Source organism: Ceratotherium simum, chromosome 35, assembly GCF_057802395.1.
Source record: "Ceratotherium simum simum isolate JZ-2026a chromosome 35, ASM5780239v1, whole genome shotgun sequence".
Lineage (NCBI taxonomy): Eukaryota > Metazoa > Chordata > Mammalia > Perissodactyla > Rhinocerotidae > Ceratotherium > Ceratotherium simum.
In genome coordinates, this window is record NC_141934.1 from 22,477,102 (window position 1) to 22,500,232 (window position 23,131).

The following is a 23,131-nucleotide window of genomic DNA, read 5'->3' on the forward strand; positions in this document are numbered from 1 at the left end:
CCTCCTCACAAAAAAAAAAAAAAAAAGATTTCTTCAGTATATTTCCTATCAGTTTATAATCTGCTAATTTTTAATTTGTGAAAGATGAGCCGAAAGCTACAATAGAAGAAAGGAAGTCTTCAGAAGCATCCCCCACTGCACAAAGAAGTAAAGATCAAAGTAAAGAATGCACAAATGCTGCTCCCGATTCTCCATCCAAACAACTTCCAGACCAGATTTCCTTCTTCAGTGGAAATCCATCAGTTGAAATAGTTCATGGTATTATGCATCTATACAAGACAAAGTAAGAAAAACCTTTTTCCTTTTGATTTGGTATGTTTTTTTGCGTTAGGGCAGAGAAAAATCTCTTGCCCTAAAGGATAGTACTTTCACATGTCGTGGGTCAGAGAATTCTTCGATGTTTTACTTGTAGACTGGGGCAGAGCTTCTCCTTATAGAGGAGATATGTAGATGCACTTGAGAAAGTACCTAGGGAAACATTCCCTGAGAAGGTAAGCATGCAAGCTGATTGGGAAATTGGAAGGAAGGAAGATAAAGAAGGAAAATTATGCGTGATCCGTACCATCGTTATAGTTTCGTATCCCCACCAAAGCTTTACTAAAGAAGCTGCTAAGAAGTCAGTGCATGGATTGTAATTTCGTCACCTCTTTTTACCCTTGTCTGAGGTCCACACAAAGCTTGCTGGAGGCCAAAGGAGGCCAAAGCATTTGCCTAGGTGATCTGTAAGCTGGGCCATCAGCTCCTTGGATAATTGGCAGCCGATCTCTTTAAAGGCTGTCCTTGTCCTGACTTGTTTGCTGGGTCCCCACTGGGAAACAGTGAGTACTCAGGTAGCTGTTTTGGATCACAGCTGTTGAAGTGAGTTTGCAGCATTTCAAAAGCAAATTGCATCATGAGAGGGTTTTCTTTCCTCTCTCCTCCAGCTATTCCAACCCAGCAACACTTTGTGTAATCTTTAGAGCCACATCCTCATGGTTCAGAATTCTCTTTCTTATGTTTGGAGCTCTTTTCTCATCTAGACCCTTCAAGAGAAGTCCCTAGTTAGAGTGTGCTTCTAAGTTACCTAATGACAGATTGTTATTAAAAAAACTAATGAGGATAAAACACGAACTGCAAATTTGCCTAACGCAGATTTATAACCATAACAAGCCTTTAATTGATTAAAAATTTCAGTGGTGGGTGTAATGTAGAACATTTCCAAGCTTACCTTAAACTCCATTGCAGATATGTTTAAGGGATTCTGCATTTACCCATGTGGTATGTATTTTCAGGTAAAATAAGCTGTTTAAATGGATTTATGAAGTTCAGTCATGTGCTGCATAACGATGTTTCGGTCAATGACGGACCGCATATACGGTGGTGGTCCCATAAGATTACTACCATATAGCCTCGGTGTGTAGTAGGCTATACCATCTAGGTTTGTGTAAGTACATTCTGTGATGTTCACACAACAACAAAATTGCCTAACAACGCATTTCTCAGAATGTATCCCTGTTGTTAAGTGACACATGACTGTATTACAAGTTGGTTTTTTTTTCCTATTTTCTTGGACATAAAAGTTGTCTAATTAGTGTTGTCTGAACTAACTATACCTCATCTATTCAAGACAGTCTAATTATTGTCTTATTAGTAAGATGACCTCCTTAAAAGAAGATGTGAGGCGCAGTGCCATGCTGTGTATTCTCACAGTCCCTGCTACAATGACCAGTCATGACCTTATGAAGTTTGTCGCCCCATTTAATGAAGTAATTGAACAAATGAAAATCATCAGAGACTCTACTCCAAATCAATATATGGTGCTGATAAAGTTTAGTGCACAGGTAAAAGTTAAGATATTAAAAATCTCTTTGCTACAGAAACTGTTTTTGAAACTGTATGATACTAGCTGTATGTGATTTACAACATTTTGCACTTAGGATTCTTGATATATGTATCTTCTAGGATATTGTCATAATTCTAGAAATATTTCTAAATTCCTTAGACAACTCTAATTCATACTCACCATTTTTTATAAATCAAGTTGGGTATGAAATCTTGGGTTGTGTTTGTTTGTTTATCCAGTAGTAATTATTCCAGTAGAGCAATAGTTCCCAAACTTTTTGAAGTTGACACTATATTATTAAAGATAGCTCAGAGTTCTGATTGGAAATCACTACAATGGAGAGAGAGAAACATTGAAAGAATGATGATATTTTCAGTTTTTAAAAGTACTTGTGTTTTATAACAGATATTTTTTGATATAGGAAGGTTTTGCCATTTAATCCATTTCACTTGTTGCATTAAGCAACACTTTCCATGTGCCTCAGATCTAAAGAACTTAGAAAGATACTCTTGGTTTTACAAATTCATTCTTATGAATATGCATGTTTCTATACGAATATAAAAATGAGGTAAGCTTTCAGTATTATCCACGTTGTTAAAGAGCTACCCTGTCTGTAGGTTTCATTTAATATGTTTTTTTAATATCCTCTTATATTTGTCTGTTGAAATTTCATTAGGTTTTGAAATGCAGCTTTGTCAAAAGTTACTTTTTTCGTTGATAAACAGCCTTCCTGAATTTGCTCCAGAAAAACAGTTCCAACTTGCAGGTTGACAAAGAAATTGGTGTGCCTGTAGGATAATTTGCCAGTGCCTCTGACCAATCACCGAGATTGGTGGGTGAAAGGGAGCCCATGACACAAGGCCTGCTTGTTGTCTCCTCCTACCTCATTACAGAATCCAGAGTTGACAGCAGTAGCAGCCATTCGTTGGCCATGGGGAGGAAATTAAGAGAAGTGTGAGTTGGATTACATTTGTACCTGTTCCATAGGCCAGAGAAAGAGAACCCTCAGTGTGGAGTTTGCTGTACAAGAGGGTACACAGTTGTTATCTCTAACCTTTACAAAGCACCCCATCATTAAGGGAGACATGTAAAACACGTGTTTCAATTATCCTGTAGGCTTAAACTTCACAAGTTGACATTGAGAACAGGAAAGCACTTAAACAACTGCTTTCTGTGACTGTCAAGAGACCTTCCACGGAGCTTTGCACACAATGGGCAAGTGGTACTTTAAACCTTTTCAGTCTGGTAGCACATGTAATAATAAGGATAATGATGATAGTGTACAACCTTTATTGATTGCTTATTTTATACCACTCACTGTGCCAAGTGCTTAATGTGCATTGTCTCGTTGAATCCTCACTGCAACTCTAGGAGCTACTGTTATTATCCTTGTTTTAAAATCAGGATTTTAAAGAAGAGACCAATGTGTTCAAAAAAACATATTTCTGTGGTATAGGTAAACCACTCTCCCAAGAAAGGAATAATTTATCTGATGTTAAGTAGGGTTTGTCACATGCCCAGTGTCACAAACCTTGTCCCTTCCTCTGAGGAGGCATGGTTGCTTTGCAAGCATTTACAGAGCTGGAGGGCTGAGGAGGGGCTGCGGCTGCAGCCAGCTCCTGGTGGTGCTTGAGGCCCTCAAGAGCCGACCTGTGGCCCTCACTTGCAGGTAGCCACGCCCTCAATACCTGAATCTATTTGTTCACTGTGCTGCTTACTCACCCAAAAGCATTTCAAGAAAAAGCCATTGCTCTGGAAGAATGAGGGAAGCCATTTCAGGTTGCTTCCTCTTAGTATTAAAGGGATTTATTGTCCAAGAACTATCTTTTAACATTTTGAAGTTAAAATGCACTGTACCGAATACACTGGTTGTTTCCTGAAGGAAAGCCCCCTCCCCCTCATAAAACTGTGTTCCGAGTTGATCATCCTCAGCTGCTTAGCTCGCTTGGTCATATTAAGAAAGCATAAATAATCAAGAATTCCCACTTGAATTACATCATCAGAATGAAATTAAAATTCATTCTGCTGAAAAGCTTACAGTGGCTGCAAGATTCAGAACTCTAGGAAGGTAGACAAGCAGGACTATTTTTGCTTGGTACAGACTTGAATCTCTTCCTGGAGGTTGACAATTTGGCATTTCCTTTTGCAGAACACCCTTTCTGCCCCCAAGCAGCTTGTCTACATTGGTAGAACCAAAGCACACACCTTCCTACGTTTGGCTAATGCCTGTGTGGGAGTGAGATCCAGACAAGCCTTGGCCTCCCAGCTGCCTCTAAAAATTGCTGAGTTTAAAAACTGGAATTGTTCCGGTGGCACAAGCATTTAAGTGCACAAGTTCCACTTCAGTGCCCCGGGGTTCGCGGGTTCGCATCCCGGGCGTGCACCAACGCACCACTTGTCACACCGTGCTGTGGCGGTGTATGTATGTTGGCCCAGGGCCGGTCTTCCTTGGCAAAAAAAGAGGAGATCAGCATCGGATGTTAGCTCAGGGCTGATCTTCCTCACAAAAAAAAAAAAACTGGAATCATCTCTTTGTTACTTTCTACTAAGGCTACACTGGAAGGTTTGATGTACTTTGTGTCCACGTTCACAAATGCACGTATGCCTCCGCAGCTTTCAGGGAACTGTTGCCCCTGATTCCGTCTATCTTCCACTCCCTGGCAAGGAGACTATTAGTATTTTAAAGGCTGGTTCATCTTTTTTTTTTAATTTTTTAAATTTTATTTATTTATTTTTTTCCTCCAAAGCCCCAGTAGATAGTTGTATGTCATAGCTGCACATCCTTCTAGTTGCTGTATGTGGGATGCGGCCCCAGCATGGCCGGAGAAGCGATGCGTCGGTGTGCGCCCGGGATCCAAACCCGGGCCGCCAGCAGCGGAGCGCACGCACTTAACCGCTACGCCACGGGGCCGGCCCAAGGCTGGTTCATCTTGACCTTTTGATCTTGGCCAAGAATTTTGCTTTTGGTAGAACACACTCATTTGTTTAATCCTTGTCTATCTTATATTATTATTGTTTGGTTTATTGAAGAGAAGGAGTTGGCTTTTCACTCCATACCAGTTCCACTGGTTTTTTATTTTTTCTAACACAGATGCTGACTTTTTTATAAAAGAGCTCTTCTCTAACAATCGTCAGTTATGATTTGGTTCCAAGGTCTGCAAAAATAAGTGTTGACTCTCAGCCGCCGAGAAAATGCTGACTAGAGAAAAAAAATACTGGTATCAAGGGAACCATTGACTGTTGCTGGTTGAATATTAAAATCGTATGGGCTGGCCCCATGGCTTAGTGGTTAAGTGCGCGCGCTCTGCTACTGGCGGCCCGGGTTCAGATCCCGGGCGTGCACTGACCAACCGCTTCTACGGCCATGCTGAGGCCGCGTCCCACGTAAGCAACTAGAAGGATGTGCAACTATGACGTACAACTATCTACTGGGGCTTTGGGGATAAAAAGGAGGAGCATTGGCAATAGATGTTAGCTCAGAGCCGGTCTTCCTCAGCAGAAAGAGGAGGATTAGCACGGATGTTAGCTCAGGGCTGATCTTCCTCACAAAAAAAAAAAAAAATTGTGCTAGCTGTCAGCTTGTTGCACTTCATTAGCTTCTGTGAGTTCAAGTGAAACTGTCACGTGTCAGGACCATTGTGGAGATGTAGGACGTTGACCTGCAGAGTTCTGTTAGCATATGAACCTGCTTCCACAGATGTTACTTTTGGCGGTTGCTTTCTCTCCTAAGTATAAATTTTAGAAGCTGATGAAGGGAATAATTGAAGCCATGTATCTTGAAGATAAAGCAAGTTTTCAGGATCTCTCTCTTAATTTTTTGCTCTTCCCCATTGGTGTGCCTAGGCTGATGCAGATAGTTTTTATATGGCGTGCAATGGCCGCCAGTTCAACTCAATAGAAGATGATGTTTGCCAGCTGGTCTATGTGGAAAGGGCTGAAGTACTGAAATCTGAAGATGTAAGTGTGAATAATTCTTGTACTTGATATAAATATATCAGAATGGTATAAAGTTGAATGTTAAAATATCTGTGGAAATGTCCAGAATAGGCCAATCCATAGAGACAGAAAGTAGATTAGTGGTTGCCAGAGGCTGGGGGAAGAGGAAGGGAGTAACTGGTAACAATTACGAGGTTTCTTTTTGGGGAGATAGAAATGTTCTAGAATTAGTGTTGATGTCTACACAACCTTGTGAATGTACTAAAAACCACTGAATTATACACTTTAAAATGGCAAATTTTATACTGTTTGAATTTTATCTCAATTTTTTTGAACTGTCCAAAATTAGAAAAAAGAAAAGGTATTATCAGTGTTGTTGAAATTGAACGTTCATCTATTCGAGATCAATGAAGCATTGCCTGGAGCCTAAAAGAAGTGTTTTTGTTTTAAATATTAACCCTTAATCCTCATCCTAATTCTTGATTCTGTTTTGATAGCAACTTGTAATTGCTCTGAACTGCCACCCTCTATGAGAACCTTTCCAACAATAAGTGCTCGCTTGAATCATTTTATCAAGTAGTAGATATCAGCTCATATTTTTAAGATTTCTTTTCAACTAGACCTATGGGGCTTTTTACTTCAAAATCAGCTTGATGAAAATAAGTTCTCAGTAGATGGTTCTATCATTAGATTAGGTAAAATAAAAATTGATAAGTGGGGCCGGCCCCGTGGCTTAGCGGTTAAGTGCACGTGCTCCGCTGCTGGCAGCCCGGGTTCAGATCCTGGGCGCGTACCAACGCACCGCTTGTCAGGCCCTGCTGTGGCGGCGTCCCATATAAAGTGGAGGAAGATCAGCACGGATGTTAGCCCGGGGCCAGTCTTCCTCATCCATTGGCATGGATGTTAGCTCAGGGCTGATCTTCCTCACACACACACAAAAAAATTGATAAGTGATAAAATCGGGCTTCCCTTGTGCCAGATGCTTTGCAAGGCCTCAATGTGAGACTCTCTTTCTCTAAATGAACATGGTTTTTTGAGACATTTCCTGTAAATATCTACTCTTCAGGGACCATAGATTAATGTGATTCTTCTCCACGTCTTTATGTGTGTGCCTGCCCACCTTTGCCTCAGTAATTCCTGCTCGTCTTACGGCTGACAGGGCTCAAGTCCGACATGCTATCTTAGGGGTACTTTTCTTGACCACGTCCAGCATTGTGACTGGAGACCATTCTGCCCCCTATTGCACACCCTGGTAGAGCTTCCTGTACTTCTTTGACAGCACTTATGACTATTGGTAATTACATTTTTTTTTTTATTTGATTTTTGTCTCTCTCACTACTAGATTCTGTGTTCTATAAGGGCAGGGGGTGACTTTGCTTTTTTGGACTCACTGACTTTGTTTTTGCTCACCGTTGTTCCACACCTAGAACAGTGTCGGCATACACAGCAGGGACTCAATAAGTATCTGTTAAATTAATACATAAAACCAGTGCTGTTGATACTGTTATCACTTAGTAGAACGTGTTAAATTTTAATTTAATCTGTGGAAAAATCATTCAGATCCATTCCTATTCTACTGCTTTTATTCATTAGTGTTCTATTATAGTCATAGATCTTTAGAGTAAGAGCTAGGAGTCGGGTAACATTTTATTTTATTTATTTATTTTTTTCTTTTTAATTTTTTGTTTATTGTAGTAACATTGGTTTATAACATTGTAAAAATTTCAGGTGTACATCATTGTACTTCTATTTCTGCATAGATTACATCATGTTCACCACCAAAATACTAATTACAACCCATCACCACACACATGTACCAAATTATCCCTTTCACCCTCCTCCCTCCCCCATCCCCTCTGGTAACCACCAATCCAATCTTGGTCCCTATGTATTTGTTTATTGTTGTTATTATCTACTACTTAATGAAGGAAATCATACGGTATTTGACCTTCTCCCTCTGACTTATTTCACTTTGCATTATACCCTCAATGTCCATCCATGTTGTCACAAATGGCTGGATTTCATCATTTCTTATGGCTGAGTAGTATTCCATTGTGTATATATACCACAGCTTCTTTATCCATTCGTCCCTTGATGGGCACTTAGGTTGCTTCCAAGTCTTGGCTATCGTGAATAAGGCTGCAATGAACACAGGGGTGCATGTACCTTTACAAATTGGTGTTTTCGAGTTCTTTGGATAAATGCCCAGCAGTGGAATAGCTGGGTCATATGGTAGTTCTATCCTTGATTTTTTGAGGAATCTCCATACTGTTTTCCATAGTGGCTGCACCAGTTTGCACTCCCACCAGCAGTGTATGAGAGTTCCCTTCTCTCCACATCCTCTCCAACACATGTTGTTTCCTGTCTTGTTAATTATAGCCATTCTGACGGGCGTGAGGTGATATCTCATTGTAGTTTTGATTTGCATTTCCCTGATAGTTAGTGATTTTGAACATCTTTTCATGTGTCTGTTGGCCATCTTCATATCTTCTTTGGAGAAATGTCTGTTCAGGTCTTTTGCCCATTTTTTAATTGGGTGGTTAGTTTTTTTGTTGTTGAGATGCATGAGTTCTTTATATATTTTGGAGATTAACCCCTTATCAGATGTATGGTTTGCAAATATCTTCTCCCAATTGTTAGGTTGTCTTTTCGTTTTGTTGATGGTTTCCTTTGCTGTGCAGAAGCTTTTTAGTTTGATGTAGTCCCATTTGTTTATTTTTTCTCTTGTTTCTCTTGCCCGATCAGACGTGGTCGGGTAACATTTTAGATTCTCTGTTAAGGTTTTGGCAGCCATCTCCCTTCCTAGGATGTCAGCTCCATGAGGGCAGGGATCTTTGTCTGCCTTGTTCACCACCATATTTCAAGTGCCTAGCATGGAGCACGGTGCTAGGAATATGGGAGCTGCTTAATAGTTGTTGCATAAATGAAAATCTTACCAATTTAAATTATTTGCATGGAGCAATAATGTTGAGAACATCCTACCAGGAATCAGAAAGCAACAGGAAAACTATTGTTTAAAAAAAAAAAATTAGAACTTGTGGATGAAGAGTGAGGCTTATGCCAGGTGTTTCCCTGTAGGGCGCCAGCCTCCCCGTGATGGACCTGACTGAGCTCCCCAAGTGCACAGTGTGTCTGGAGCGCATGGACGAGTCCGTGAATGGCATCCTCACCACGTTGTGTAACCACAGCTTCCACAGCCAGTGTCTGCAGCGCTGGGACGACACGACGTGAGTGCAGGAGCTCATCCCCCACCCTGTCAGCCCGTTATTACTCTTTCCCAGAATGAAAAGTAGCCACCACCAAAAGTGGATTATTCCAAGCATTTGAATTTATAGACTTGGGCACCAGGATAGTAAAGAGGTCACAGGGAAGGGCCTTCCATTTTTCTTCTTCACTTTACTCAATTCATGTGGGAATGAGCATTCTTAGACTAAGTCCTTTGTAGATGCTGATTCTGAATCCTTGTGGAATTTTCAAAAGCAGCATGAACTGTTTCTTTCCAAAAGCCAGACAGAGAATAAGGGGGAAAAAAATAATAAAGCTTAGCTTTGAGGCTCTTATACTAAAATGAAATCTAGGGGCCGGGCCGGTGGCACAAGTGGTTAAGTGCACGCACTCCGCTGCGGTGGCCCGGGGTTCGCCGGTTCGGATCCCGGGTGCGCACCGATGCACTGCTTGTTAAGCCATGCCGTGGCAGCGTCCCATATAAAGTAGAGGAAGATGGGCACGGATGTTAGCCCAGGGCCAGTCTTCCTCAGCAAAAAAAAGGAGGGTTGGCATTGGATGTTAGCTCAGGGCTGGTCTTCCTCACAAAAAAAAAAAAAAATGAAATCTAGATCTAAAATCTCATTTATCACCTGCACTTGATGTCTGCCATTTACTTTGGCTTTCTTATCAGCTGGGCTATAGCAAACTAACATTTTAGGTTTATCACGCTGTTCATGGCTCGGTGGCCAATAGTGATAGCAGTCACTAAGTATGAGGCACACGTATACCTACAGTGTCCTGTTTCCCAGTGCAACAGAGGGTGGTGGTATGCACACAACTGAGGTGTGACCTATACCTTTATTTTTTTTAATCGAGGGTCATTGGTCCCTTTGCAAACTGCACAATGGGACTTAGCTAGAAAGGTAGATGAGACGCTGGTCTCATGTGTTTCCTGGTAGAGAGAGGAAGATGCAGAATCCAATAATCACACAAATAAATGTGAAGTCACAGCCATCCAGGTGTTACAAAGGAGCAGTGTGCAGCATTGTGACTGGAGAGCTAGGGCCCTGACACAGCCAGGGCCTTCTGAGAAGTGACATCTCAAGGAGGATGAATAGGAGTTAGCCAGTGAAGAGGGGGACCTGAGAGAAGTCAGTGGGGGTCAGGGTGCGCACAGGAAAGGGAAGATCACGTGCCAAAGCCCAGAAGTTAGGAGGGGTGAAAGTCCACAGGAATCTCTGTTCTCCACCCCCAAGTGACCAGAAGAATGCCAGCTTTCACAGAGCAGGGACCTCTGCTTGTTCACTGCTGTGTGCCCCTCACACCTAGCAGGAGACCTGATACATAGTAGGAGCTCAGAAAGTATTCTTGAGCAAATAAATAAACCCTGGGTTTTCCATAGTTTATTTAGCTAGACAAGAATCTTACCCTAGTTCTACCGAGTCCTCAGTCAATTCTGGGGTATCATTTGGGGGTTCTTCAAAGAATTGTCCAGGTTTAAATTTGCCTTGAATAAAGTCACACTGAGATGTGTGCATTCCATAACTGTTTTTCTGTATCTCGTGTCCGTCTGCTACACCATTCAAGTTCTGGACACTTCTTAGTTCCCTGCCACTCCAGTTTTACTTTCAGTACAAGTTAGCTGTCATAGAACCATAGCATTTTAAAGTTGGAAGTTTCCTCAAGGACCATCTTGTTCAAGCTCCTCATTTTACAGAGGAAGAAACTGAGGCCCAGAGGTGAAAATCAGCATGCTCAAAGCTCATGCTTATACCAGAGAATGCCAGAACTGGGACTACAATTCAGCCCTCTGTATGGGGTGTGAGGCCTGGTGGCTGTCCTCAAATATGCAGTTCCTTCAGCAAGTGGGTCTTGGGCCTCAGTATATGCATAGTACAGTGCTGGGTGCTGATGGGCGAGAAGCAAACAGATCCTCCTCAGAGAAGTTCAGTCTGCAAAGGGAGTTTACACGTGTACATAAATGCATGCGATTCAAGGTAGAGATTGGAGGAGATAGAAACAGGAAGGGCTGCATGGAGGAGGCAGCATTGGGACCAGGTCTTGAAGGGTGGTTTTTGGACACATGGAGATGTCAGGGAAAGACATTCTAGGGGGGTTTCCCCAAGTATCTCCTCAGAAAAATAAGATGACAACTCAAAATTATTTTTGAAGGGGAAGGCAGGAAGAATTTAATAAACTTTAATTATTTTTTAATAGATGGGATGGTATATCATCAAGTACTAATTGTATAGTACAAATAAGTTTATTTTTGTAATATTTTCCCTTTTTATTCTAAATATGTTCCCTTTTTATTCTGATCTTTAGTCTAAAGATCATACTTAGATGTCAGAAAGATCATTCTGGCACAATGTAGAAAATTAGATTTCAGAATTAGTTTGTTGTTTTCTTATCCAGCCACTACCACAGCCACCACACAGACCAAGGGGGATGACACAGGGCTAGTTTCTACCTTTGACAAGACGGCTTACTGCTTACTAGCTGCCGTTTTTGTTATTTCTTCAAGTTTGTCAGAATTCTCTTTTGATACTAAAGAAGGAGACAGACTAGATCCTTTAGCTTTCTCTTAGAAAACACAGATAGAGCCTGGTTATCTGTGAGAAGAACTTAGTGTTCTTCCTGCTTAGTTCCTTTTCTTGGTTTTATTTACTCAGTTGGGTAACAAACTGATACTAGTTGTATCTTAAGCATTCTTTCTTGGTGCTAATTCAGTTAGCCTCAACTACAACCCACTTTCTATCATTTTTGCCCATCTGACAAAAATATTCATGACTTGTACTTAGCACTACTTTGTCTTGACTCTAATAGAAAAGGTTTAATGGATTTTTTTCAGTGCTGGTTTCTTTTTTTCAGCTTTATTGAGGTATAGTTGACAACCAAAAATTGTATATGCTTAAGGTGTACGATCTGATGACCCGGTATACGTATACGTTGTGAAATAGTAACCACAACCAAGCCGGTCAACATATCCGTCACTTCATACCTTTACCATTTTCCTTTATTTTTTCCTTTTCTTTTCTTTTTTTTTCTTGGTGAGAACACCCAAGATCTACCCTCTTAGCAAATTTCAAGTACAACAGTACAATATTGTCAACTATAGTCACGTTGATATACACCAGTTCTCCAGAACTTATCTTGCCTAACTGGAACTTTGTACCCTTTGACCAACATCTCCCTATTTCCCCCTCCCCCCAGCCCCTTGAAACTACCTTTCTACTCTGTGTATCTGAGTTTGGCTTCAGTGCCATTTTTATTGGCTTTTTGTAAATTGAAACTTGAGTACTCACAGAGCACTGGTATCCTCTTCCACATGATGTTCATTGTATGGTAAATGTCACATGCATTTCAGGAAGTACATTAACATTTTTTTTTTTTAATATGATGAAATTTACTGCACAGTTTAGTTCGAACTCTTGGGAGCAACCTTGAGAGGACAAGATACATTTTTAATGATTTAGATCTTTGAGAAGTGCGGATAAGGTAGATTGTTTGAAGTAAAAATACCTTATGGATAACCAGATATGAAACAAAATTAATAACTTGTCTCAAGTCCCTAATTCTAACCTGTAAATATTTAGTTCTTTGATTATCTAAGCTTTAGACAGAAGAGTAGAAAAAGGTATAAGGCAGATCAAGATTTCTCCTTTTTCTTCTGCTTTATCAAGATTTTCTATTTTTTCATTTTGTTTGAGAATAGATTGAAAGTGTTTGTTTTTGAGTGATATCCTTAGTTATGATAAACTTAAAAACATTATATAAGAGAGGGAGGATATAACATTCAGTTTTTGACTTTTGGGTTCTGTAACAGCTGTCTTTTATATTTATCTTTTGGTGTCCTGGCTAGGTGCCCCGTGTGCCGGTACTGTCAAACGCCAGAGCCAGTAGAAGAAAATAAGTGTTTCGAGTGTGGTGTTCAGGAAGTAAGTAATGTATGGTGGAGAAGAATAATGAACACAGCTCTAATTCTCTGAGGTTTTCTCTGGCCTTCTGTGGCTTAAATTCTTTTTGAGACCGATTTTTTTTTTCTTTTTTGTCTAGGGTCAGGCAACAAATACAAAAACACAAACTATTTTACTCCTAAGCAAAATACTTCATACTTTTATTCTTTGTTCTTTGAGAAGGCCTAGACTTTTATTGATAAATTGTGAATATTTTTCTTGCTATTTACATGGAGTTCCTTAGAAATCAGAGCAAGAAAATGATTGACCCATAAAAGCATCCCTGCCTATTGGATTTTAAACATAAATTTATTCAAAACTCTTGTAGAAACAACTGTAAATCTCATTCTGTGTGAGACCCCTTCCCACCCCAAGTGGGCCAGGTCATGTATTTTTATATAACTAATTAAGATCTTACCTCCTTCTTGGCAGAACCTTTGGATTTGTTTAATATGTGGCCACATAGGATGTGGACGATATGTAAGTCGACATGCGTACAAGCACTTCGAGGAAACCCAGCATACGTATGCCATGCAGCTCACCAACCATCGGGTCTGGGACTATGCTGGAGGTGAACACTGCTCTCATTTTCTAATTTGGATTCATTCTGTGTGAAAACTTCTCCTTCAGAACCTCTCTACTTTCTCTCACAGCTTGACATCTTCCTCACAGCTGTGGCAAACTGGAAATCTCATGGTGCCCCTTCGGGCACTATTTCCTATGAATGGCCTGAATTGCACATTATAAAGAGAATTAATACTTCCACTCTTGCCCTCTCACTCTTTTTTTAATTCAAATGATGTAACCCACTTTTAAAGAAATATTGCAAGGCATTTAATTTGATCTGAAAATAATTTTGTCAAAACCGTACGGAGACCTTTTCATTCTGAAGAAACACGCCTTGGTTGACTCTTTTCTTTAGATAATTATGTCCATCGACTGGTTGCAAGTAAAACAGATGGAAAAATAGTACAGTATGAATGTGAAGGTGATACTTGCCAGGAAGAGAAAATAGATGCCTTACAGTTAGAGGTAAGATACTTTATTAGTAATTACTAAATACCTATTTCTACTGCTTTTTACTATTCTAACTTGAAAGATTGTTTGGGCTTCTAATTTTGCCATTTACTCTGCATGTCAACTTTTTTTAAGTTGTATCATTGCTATGAAGGATTGTTGAAATATTTTTATTTGTCTCATTTTCTTCTTTGAAGTCTAGGTTTCACTGTGCCTTATTTTCAATATGATGTTCCTAGTTGTCCCAAGTTCAGTATTAAGGTTGTTCTCCATAGCTGCAGTGACACTGAAAGTCAAGAATCTTCCTGTTGGTGGGGGCCGGCCCCATGGCTTAGCGGTTAGTTCAAGGTTCAAGGCCGGTCTTCCTCAGCAAAAAGAGGAGGATTGGCATGGATGTTAGCTCAGGGCTGATCTTCCTCACAGAAAAAAAAAAAAAAAAAAAGAATCTTCCTGTTGGCATCACAGTAGCAATTGGAAACTGAGCAGACTTGGTCAAAATGAGGAAACCCCAATAGCATCTTTCCACGCCCAGGAAGCTTTTTCACATAGATTGGGCTGGCATTGTATGAATTAGAGGCTCATATACACTCAAAGTATATATTTTATGAATTTCAGGCTTATATACGTAAAGCCATCTTTGGGTATTCATATATTTGGAAAAACAACAAAATTAGCACAATTTGATTTTTCTCCATAGCAGTAAATGCCATCTACTATAAAATTGTTTAGTGTAAATTTTATGTTAATGAAGGGGAAGTTTAACACTTGAATCCTGTTTTATATAAATCTCAAAAAAAGATTGGTTTTTTTTTTTTATTTATTTTCCCCCCAAAGCCCCAATAGATAGTTGTGTGTCATAGCTGCACATCCTTTTAGTTGCTGTATGTGGGACGCGGCCTCAGCATGGCCGGAGAAGCGGTGCGTCGGTGCGCTCCCGGGATCCGAACCCGGGCCGCCAGTAGCGGAGTGAGCGCACTTAACCACTAAGCCACGGGGCCGGCCCAAAAAAAGATTGTTTTAAAAACAAATAACTTTGGGAGAAAACGGACATTTGAAGACTTGCTCATCTCCAGACTTTCAAGGTCTGATAGAGTCAGTAGAATAGCCTAAAATAAGGCTGATGTTACCATTAATAAATTGAATTGATATGAAAAAAGATCAAACCTTTTACTTAAGATTTTAGAATAAGTAACCATTCCACATTAACTGTAAGTATGTTCATTCACCGAATATTTATTGAGGGCTGCTGTCTGTCAGCCACTCTTCCTGGTGCTGGGAACGCATTATTGAACAGACTCCCTACCCTCACGGAGCATACATTCTAGGGGCGCGCACACATTCTCCCAATTGTCCTTTCTCTCTTTTGTACTCTATCTCATCTCTAGCCTACAGACATGTTTAGATCTCTTCTAGTCTCCTAGAGTGGTCTTTCTGAAATGCAGATGTGATTTGGCCACTCCTTGGCCCACATTTCTCAGTGTAATACCCCAGAGCCTTCCACAGGCCCCTCTTTCCACACCCTGCACCCCAGCCCATTGTTAATTCTTCGTCTCTGAAGAGAGCCTAAACATCCACAGCTCACATCTTGGTGCAGTAGTTCTCTGGAATCAGATCTCTCTGTCTCCTCCTCTTGTCTGTCAAGAGCCCTCTCAAATCTCACCTTCTCTCAGAAGTCCTACCAGATCCTACTGTCATAAGCCATCTGTCCTTTTTATGTACTGATACAGCACTGTTCATTCATTCATGCAGTCAGGCAGCAAATATTTCTTGACATCCAGCATGTGCCAGGCACTGGGGGTATAGAATTAAAGACGTAACCCTCTGTTTTAAGGAGTTCACAGTCCACGTAAAAAAATAAAGAGTTCCAGTCCAGTCAGGGACAGGCAGGTAAACCAGTGATTAAGTGCCAGTGCTGAGGGAGCTGAGAGGGAGCATATATATATTATATAACCCAGGGGAAGTAGATGGATGAGCTCATTTGAGTTACGCTTTGATTTAAAAACCATGTGGTTCTTCTTAAAGTCAGCTTGAATAGAAACACAAGGTTTTTTTTTAAATGTGCATTTTTCTGTTTATCCGGACTGGATTGTAAGCCCCAGGAGGACAAGAGTGTAATTGTCACCTCTGTGTTCCCCTGGTTTGTGGAGTAGAGTGAAACCAAGGTGTAACATAACATTCTGACGGTTACTATTATCTTCTGTGGGTTATGAAAAGTTAGGTTTTAAGTGGATTTCAGAGACTGACAACGTGACTTATGTTTTGGTGTTTATTCTTTATGTTTCTAGTATTCATATTTACTAACAAGCCAGCTGGAATCTCAGCGAATCTACTGGGAAAACAAGATAGTTCGGATAGAGAAGGACACAGCGGAGGAAGTAAGTTTCTGGTTTGGTGACTGCTGACATGCCACGTGGCAGGGCAATCTGATGTTGGGGTGGGAGAAGGCAGAGTACAGGGGAAAAAGGACTCTTAGACTCTTCCTTCTCAGTCTGATATACAGGTGGAGAACTGTTCTGCCTCTAAAAAGAAACCTTTGTTATATGTCAATTAGCTGGGCGAGAAGGAGAAAAAAGAAAACAGAAATTTGGAATCAGTTGGCTCACCCCAGTAATCTAACTCTAGATCAAGATTCTAGAGAGAACAGGTAAAGATTTGAATCATCATTCTATTACAGACTTAGCCCCGAAGGCAATTTCAGGCAACAAGAAATTCTAGACCACAGTGAGGATGAAATTGGTCAAAAAGGAGATAAGGAAGAAACAAAAATATGCTATTGCAAATGCAGTAAAATGAGTATAATTTAAGAAGGGCAGGGAAGCAGACATATATTCTCACCTAGGATCAGTAAATCAAGAAGGATGTATTAAAATTTTATTGTGTGCTGAGCTCTGTACTATACTAAATATAAGGAGAAATAAAATACCTGGTATGTACCCTAAAAAAAGAAAGAAAGAAACCTTGGATTTAAAAGCTTGATTATTTTGGTATTTTTGGATTGGGGGGGTTGGTTGTTGGTTGTCAACTTGAATCAGGTTTTGTAGTACCTTGTGCAGTTCCACTAAAAAAATAGAAGTGTGTACACGAGGGCTTGTAATGAAGTCAGCCAGCTGGTTTGTCAACTTGGGGAACAGCTGCTTTGGGGAGCTCAGTGTGGGCTTTTACGCTAACAAGATGGTGCTGAGCCCTTTGGAATTGACAGGAATAAAATTGGGCAGAGATGCTGGAGCTTCACTGGTCACTGTGGTGCCTTACTGGTCAGTGGTTTTCGAATTTTAACAAAATCCTTTAAAGAAGATGACATTCACTACTCTAACGGGTAAAAGAGAAAAGTGGTGGGATTTTGGTGGAAACCAGGCTGGAGGGCCCAGAGCTCTACCTGCTTGGTTTTCCTTTGTCTTGGGCATGTACAAGGAACCCTGAAGGTTCCAAAGAAGGGAGTTTGAAAATTAGTGAGCACTTAAGGGTTCATGTATTCATTGGGGCTCCAGGAACCATTCTTGGGACGTAGGGACAGCGTTCATATTCAGTGATTCTCTTAGTATTAAATAAAGGCTTTTACATTTTTTAAATGATTATTTTATTAACTTTGTGAATCCCCACAATGACTGGGCCTTCAGATGGGGGCTACAGAGCTGGGCTTGGGGCTTACCTCTATGGTAGCTAGGATTATCCTGGAGCTGAGCAGGCAGGGCTCGGCTCTCATTTTATGCCGGGCCCATGGGCCCCACTTTCTGGGAATGCCTACAAATGAAGAGAAATCAAGTGTTTAAAATTAAAGCTTAACACCAGCTTTAAAATGATCTTCAGGTAAAAGTTCTTGATGAAATTCTTAAAAGAACCTTCCAAGCAACAGAAATGCCTTTCCAGAGGCCCTCGAGGTCACTTGGCACACTAGTTCTGAATAGGGCTTGATTGGAGTACAGTGGAAAGGACGTGCCTCCGACAGCCCGAGAGAGAGAGAGCGTGAGCGAGCACAAGCGAGCGAGCAAGCACGGGTCACTGCCACTTGGTGTCTAGTGATGGATGCCCAGGGAGGAGCACTGGCGACCCTGTGCAGGCTCACTAATGGGTTTTCTATGGGCTATCCCAGCGTGACCACCTAAAGTTCTTCAGGCAGACCCTTGAGAGCTAGGCTCAGGATTCTCTCTGCCTTTTAAGATTCTTTAGGATTGACTGCATTCCCTAACACATGCCCATGAAAAGCAAGTCAAGGGGCAGGGAAGGGCTAAAATCTGTGAATCTTGTGATTACTTTTAGGGGATAAGATGGAGGCAAGGGCAGCCCTAAATAAAAGCTTGAAGGGCTTGAAAAGGATTTTTTGTTTTCTAATAACAAATGTCGCTTATCCCTAAGTTAATGGATGAGGCAAGCCTTTTGTTCCTGCCACTGTCCTCCTTTTGACCAGTGCTCTGTCCATTGGCACCTCCAGCAGTAGAACATGTACAGGGAGAAACAGTGACCGGCCATGGGTTTCACTGACAGAGATTGTTGTTACTGAGCCCCATAAAAACTTCATGTAGGGGAGGGGAGGGGATGGAGGTTGAAGTTCATTGTGGACTTCAGTTACAGTACTGTTCCTGCCCCTCTGCCCCCCGATGCCTTAGGTAGTGCAGTTATTATAGCGTGCGAGCAGAATCTGTTCTAGAAAGTGAAGCTCATACCCACTTGAAGGGTCTTACTTTTGATGGGGCCACATATGAAGAACAGAGAGTAGGCAGTCAGGACAGGTAAATTCCCCTAAAGATATCTCTTTTCTCTTTGGACCTCTAGCGCCACGTAAATCAGTATTTTTCCAACTGGAGATTGTGACATGAGTTTGGTGGACCACAACTGGCGTTTTAATTAAACAGAATAGGACAGATGTAAAATATCAGAGTGTTTCACATGTATCACACGTCTTGTGAAACTGTTGTCTCAGTTGTGTGTGTTTGTGTACTGAGCGTTTTCACTGTGGGCTAATGGTCAGAAATGTTTAAAAAGGCACTAATATAAACCATTGTAACATTAATCTATAGCAATATTAAAAAGCTTTTTGGGGTTACTTGATATTTTTCATCTTGATTTAAATATGTTTGGCTTAAGTATCTTTAGTGACCAAACATACAATTTGGTTCCTTTTGATAGTCATTTCTATCCTTTCCAATTTCCCCAAAGTAACAGGAGTCAGTTTAGGAGAAAATGTTAAAAGGATCTAGTGGTCTCTTGTTTTAAAAGAATATTGAGGAGAAAATTAATACCAAAGTAGAATTAGAGCAATTTTAAAGCTACTTTTATTTTTATGACATAGAAGAACTTTCAGAAATCTCCCTTTAATTGCATATTCTTCCAACTTAATGGAAGTTGGCTCTAAAGTTAATTTCTACAAAGCAGTTATTTTCCTCTTATTAAAAAAAAAAAAAGACAGTGTTGTTAGAGACCTGCTCGGCAGGCCGTATGGCAAATGTTTAAAAAGACAGTGTTAGGGCCGGCCCCGTGGCTTAGCGGTTAAGTGTGCACGCTCCACTGCTGGCGGCCCGAGTTCAGATCCCGGGCGCGCACCGATGCACCACTTCTCCGGCCATGCTGTGGCCACGTCCCACCTACAGCAACTAGAAGGATGTGCAACTATGACATACAACTATCTACTGGGACTTTGGGGAAAAAAAAGGAGGAGGATTGGCAATAGATGTTAGCTCAGAACTGGTCTTTCTCAGCAAAAAGAGGAGGATTGGTGTGGATGTTAGCTCAGGGCTGACCTTCCTCACAAAAAAAAAAAAAAAAGACAGTGTTAAAAGCAGTGGCCCTTTCTCTCGCGTGATGGATGTTGCCTGCATTGTGGATCTCTGCTGAGAGTTGAGATCTTGCCCGGGGGTCACTTGTCCTTTGCTGTACGCTTTGGCCTACAGTCGAGTGCAGAGAGAGGTCTAGAACTTGACTTTGGACCTAGACGTAGGGTCCAGTCCTGAATCCACCACACTCTAGCTAAGTGACCTTTGGTGTATTGCTTCACCTTTCTGTAAGCCTCAGTTTCTGTAAAAAGTTGACATACTTAAGTCAAAGGCTTGTTATAAGACATAAAGGAGATACTGCTTATAAAACACCTAGGCGGTGCCTGGGCCATAGGATTTAAATTCTCGATCACTTTCAGTTCCTGTTACTATTGCCTCATGATCCACCCACCCTCACTGCTTCCCCTTCCCACCTAATCATCTTCCCATGTCCTTAGAGCAGGGGAGTTGAGGCATTTCCCAAGTCTGTGGATCTTCACACCTAAGTGAATCCAGTGTCTGCCTAGCTACACTTCAACAGACTGTCAGCTAGGATTGCTGCCATCTGACACATGATACAACAGAATTTTTAAATTCTCTTAGGTTTTTAAGACAATGTAATATGAGTTCTATATGTGTGTGTATATACATCCTTTATAAATAAACTCAAAACAAGAACTGCTTACGTTCCATATGGCTTCGTGGTACATGAGAAAATTAATAGTGAGTTTGGGGACAAAAAAATCCAAACAGCTAGAATCAGCTATCACAAGTTTGTTAGATTAGAAGATTATTTGGATAGTAACTTTTGGAATGTAATCTCAGGAGGCAAAAAACGAGGGTGAGTTAAGAATGGGGGGCACTGGGGCCGGCCTGGTGGCGCAGCAGTTAAGTGTGCCTGCTTTGGCGGCCCCGGGTTCGCAGGTTCGGATCCCAGGCGTGCACCGATGCAACACTTGTCAAGCCAAGCTGTGGTGGCGTCCCATATACAGTAGAGGAAGATGGGCATGGATGCTAGCTCAGGGCTGATCTTTCTTACACACACACACACACACACACACACATACAAAAGGGAGGGGCGCTGGTCTGGCCTCTGACAAACTGTCTCCTGCTCTACTGCCTGAAACTCTGTCTTTACAGTTTCACTTGACATGCAGCAGCTCCTGAGCCCTCATTTGTCCTGGTGTGGAGAAATAGTAAGAAAAAAAGGATTTCTTGAATTTTTTATTCCTATTACATAAATTCCTTCAAAGGATTGGCTCACGTTTTCTAAGTTTGGTTTATCAAAGATATATACACGGGCCGGCCCTGTGGCTTGGTGGTTAAGTGCGCGCGCTGCAATGCTGGTGGCCCGGGTTCGGATCCCGGGTGCGCATCGAGGCACCGCTTCTCCGTCCATCCTGAGGCCGAGTCCCACATACAGCAACTAGAAGGATGTGCAGCTATGACATACAACTATCTACTGGGGCTTTGGGGGGAAAAATAAAAAATAAATAAAATCTTTAAAAAAAAAAAAAAAAGATATATACAGGTAGTTGGAAAAAAAAATTGGTGAAGTTAGCCCCAGAGGCCACACAACTTTGTCTTTGTGAAATGAAACTGATCTCTGTTTGCTCTTTCAGATCAACAACATGAAGACCAAATTTAAAGAAACAATTGAAAAATGTGATAATCTGGAGCACAGACTAAATGATCTTCTAAAGGAAAAGCAGTCTGTGGAAAGAAAGTAGGTATCATTGGTCTGTTCTTTAAATTAGCTATTTTATTGTAACAGGCTCCATAAACAGATGATTTCCTTCATTCCTATGGAAACACTCTCATTTTCAAGTGTGTGTATCACCAGGTTTTCAGGGGTCTCCCTATATATGGAACAAACTTAGTGTGACTCCCTGTTTATTAAAAAACAAGGTATTTTATGCCAGATGTGTGCCAGTGGACTGCGCTGCTCTCTCCTGATGTCTGTGCTTACGGTATGCACAAGTATCTTCCATTCTTGGCTGTAGAAAGCCATTTCTTTGTGCCCAGAGCCTACAGCTTCTCTGAGCTGTGGTGGCTGAGAAGGGGCAGTTAGAAAACAGAATGCATCTAAGCTGGAGACAGCGTGTGTCCTCACCTGGGACGGGAACGAAAGGCCAGAGGTGCTGAATACGGAGCAAACACTTTGTGAGCAGCAGGCAGGAACACACTCAACTGTTATTGGGGAGATAGTTGCCACTCATTGAAATGACCTTTCTGGTTTAGTTACATTCACAAAAATAATTGGATTTTGGGGCTGGCCCCGTGGCGTAGCAGGTAAGTGCACGTGCTCCACTGCTGGCGGCCCGGGTTTTCGGATCCCGGGCGCGCACTGACGCACCGCTTCTCTGGCCATGCTGAGGCTGCGTCCCACATACAGCAACCAGAAGGATGTGCAGCTATGACATACAACTGTCTACTGGGGCTTTGGGGGAAAAATAAATAAATAAATAAAATTTTGAAGAAAAAAAAAGGGAGATAATTGTTCTTTAAGTTTTTTTTTTAATAAACCTTTTATTTTGGAATAAATTTAGATTTATGGAAATGTTGCAAAGGTAGTGCAAAGAGTTCCCATATACCCTTCACTTGTCTTTCCCCCATTGTTAAAAGGTGGGGGTTTCTTAACAGGTTTTTTTGTAGTAAAATCTATATAACAAAATTTGCTACTTTAACCATTTTTAAATGTACAGTTCAGTGACATTAAGTATATTCAAACTGTTATGCAACTATCATCTCTCTCTGTTTGGAAAACTTTTCATCACCCCAAACAGACACTCTTCACCAAAAGTATTTTTTTAACTGTTGTAAAAACAACATTACAACATTAATAGAAATGAAAATAAAAAATTCTCCTATACTTTCAGCACCCTAAGAATTTAAACTGTGTTAAAGAATTAAAAAGTTAAAACTGGACGTTTTCTTTTACCCCCTAGATCCTGCTACCTAGAGGTAACTATTATTAACAATGCCTGAGATATATATACAGAGATATATCAACATCTCACATATATAATAGTCTTTTTCATACAAAAATAGAATATTAGATATTCTGTTTGGTAAAATATTCTGTTTTGGAGATTTTTTTCCATACTAGCACATCTAGATTTATCCTGATCTTTGTAACGGCTGCGTGGTATTCCATTGTATGGAGGCCCCATGATAATTTTAACCAGTTCCCTATTGATGGGCATTTAAGTTGCCTCAACATTGTTAATAAACAATGTTGCAATGGGCATCTTTCTCCATGTGTCTTTTGGCGCAGTCCTGAGTATATCTGTTCCATAGAATAAATTCCTAGAAGCAGAATAGCTATGTCAAAGGGCATGTGAAATTTTGATTTTCATAGACATTGCTAAGTTGACTTCCAGAGATTTGGTACAGTTCACACTCCATGCCAGTGTGTGGGGGGCCTCTTTTCCCATGTCTGAGCT

The 23,131-nt window shown here is 41.0% G+C and overlaps 1 protein-coding gene across 2 annotated transcripts in view; it reads left to right on the plus strand.

The window, feature by feature from the left end:
* Nucleotides 1–23,131, plus strand: part of BRAP (BRCA1 associated protein) — a 33,863-nt gene that overhangs the window by 3,014 nt on the left and 7,718 nt on the right. For both annotated transcript variants that reach the window (XM_004429974.3, XM_087424212.1), the window contains exons 3-11: nucleotides 85–283; nucleotides 1,631–1,820; nucleotides 5,666–5,779; nucleotides 8,837–8,985; nucleotides 12,828–12,903; nucleotides 13,354–13,492; nucleotides 13,844–13,953; nucleotides 16,224–16,313; nucleotides 21,308–21,411. In XM_004429974.3, coding sequence (XP_004430031.1) covers nucleotides 85–283; nucleotides 1,631–1,820; nucleotides 5,666–5,779; nucleotides 8,837–8,985; nucleotides 12,828–12,903; nucleotides 13,354–13,492; nucleotides 13,844–13,953; nucleotides 16,224–16,313; nucleotides 21,308–21,411 — 1,171 coding nt within the window. The remainder of the gene's footprint in view (nucleotides 1–84; nucleotides 284–1,630; nucleotides 1,821–5,665; nucleotides 5,780–8,836; nucleotides 8,986–12,827; nucleotides 12,904–13,353; nucleotides 13,493–13,843; nucleotides 13,954–16,223; nucleotides 16,314–21,307; nucleotides 21,412–23,131) is intronic.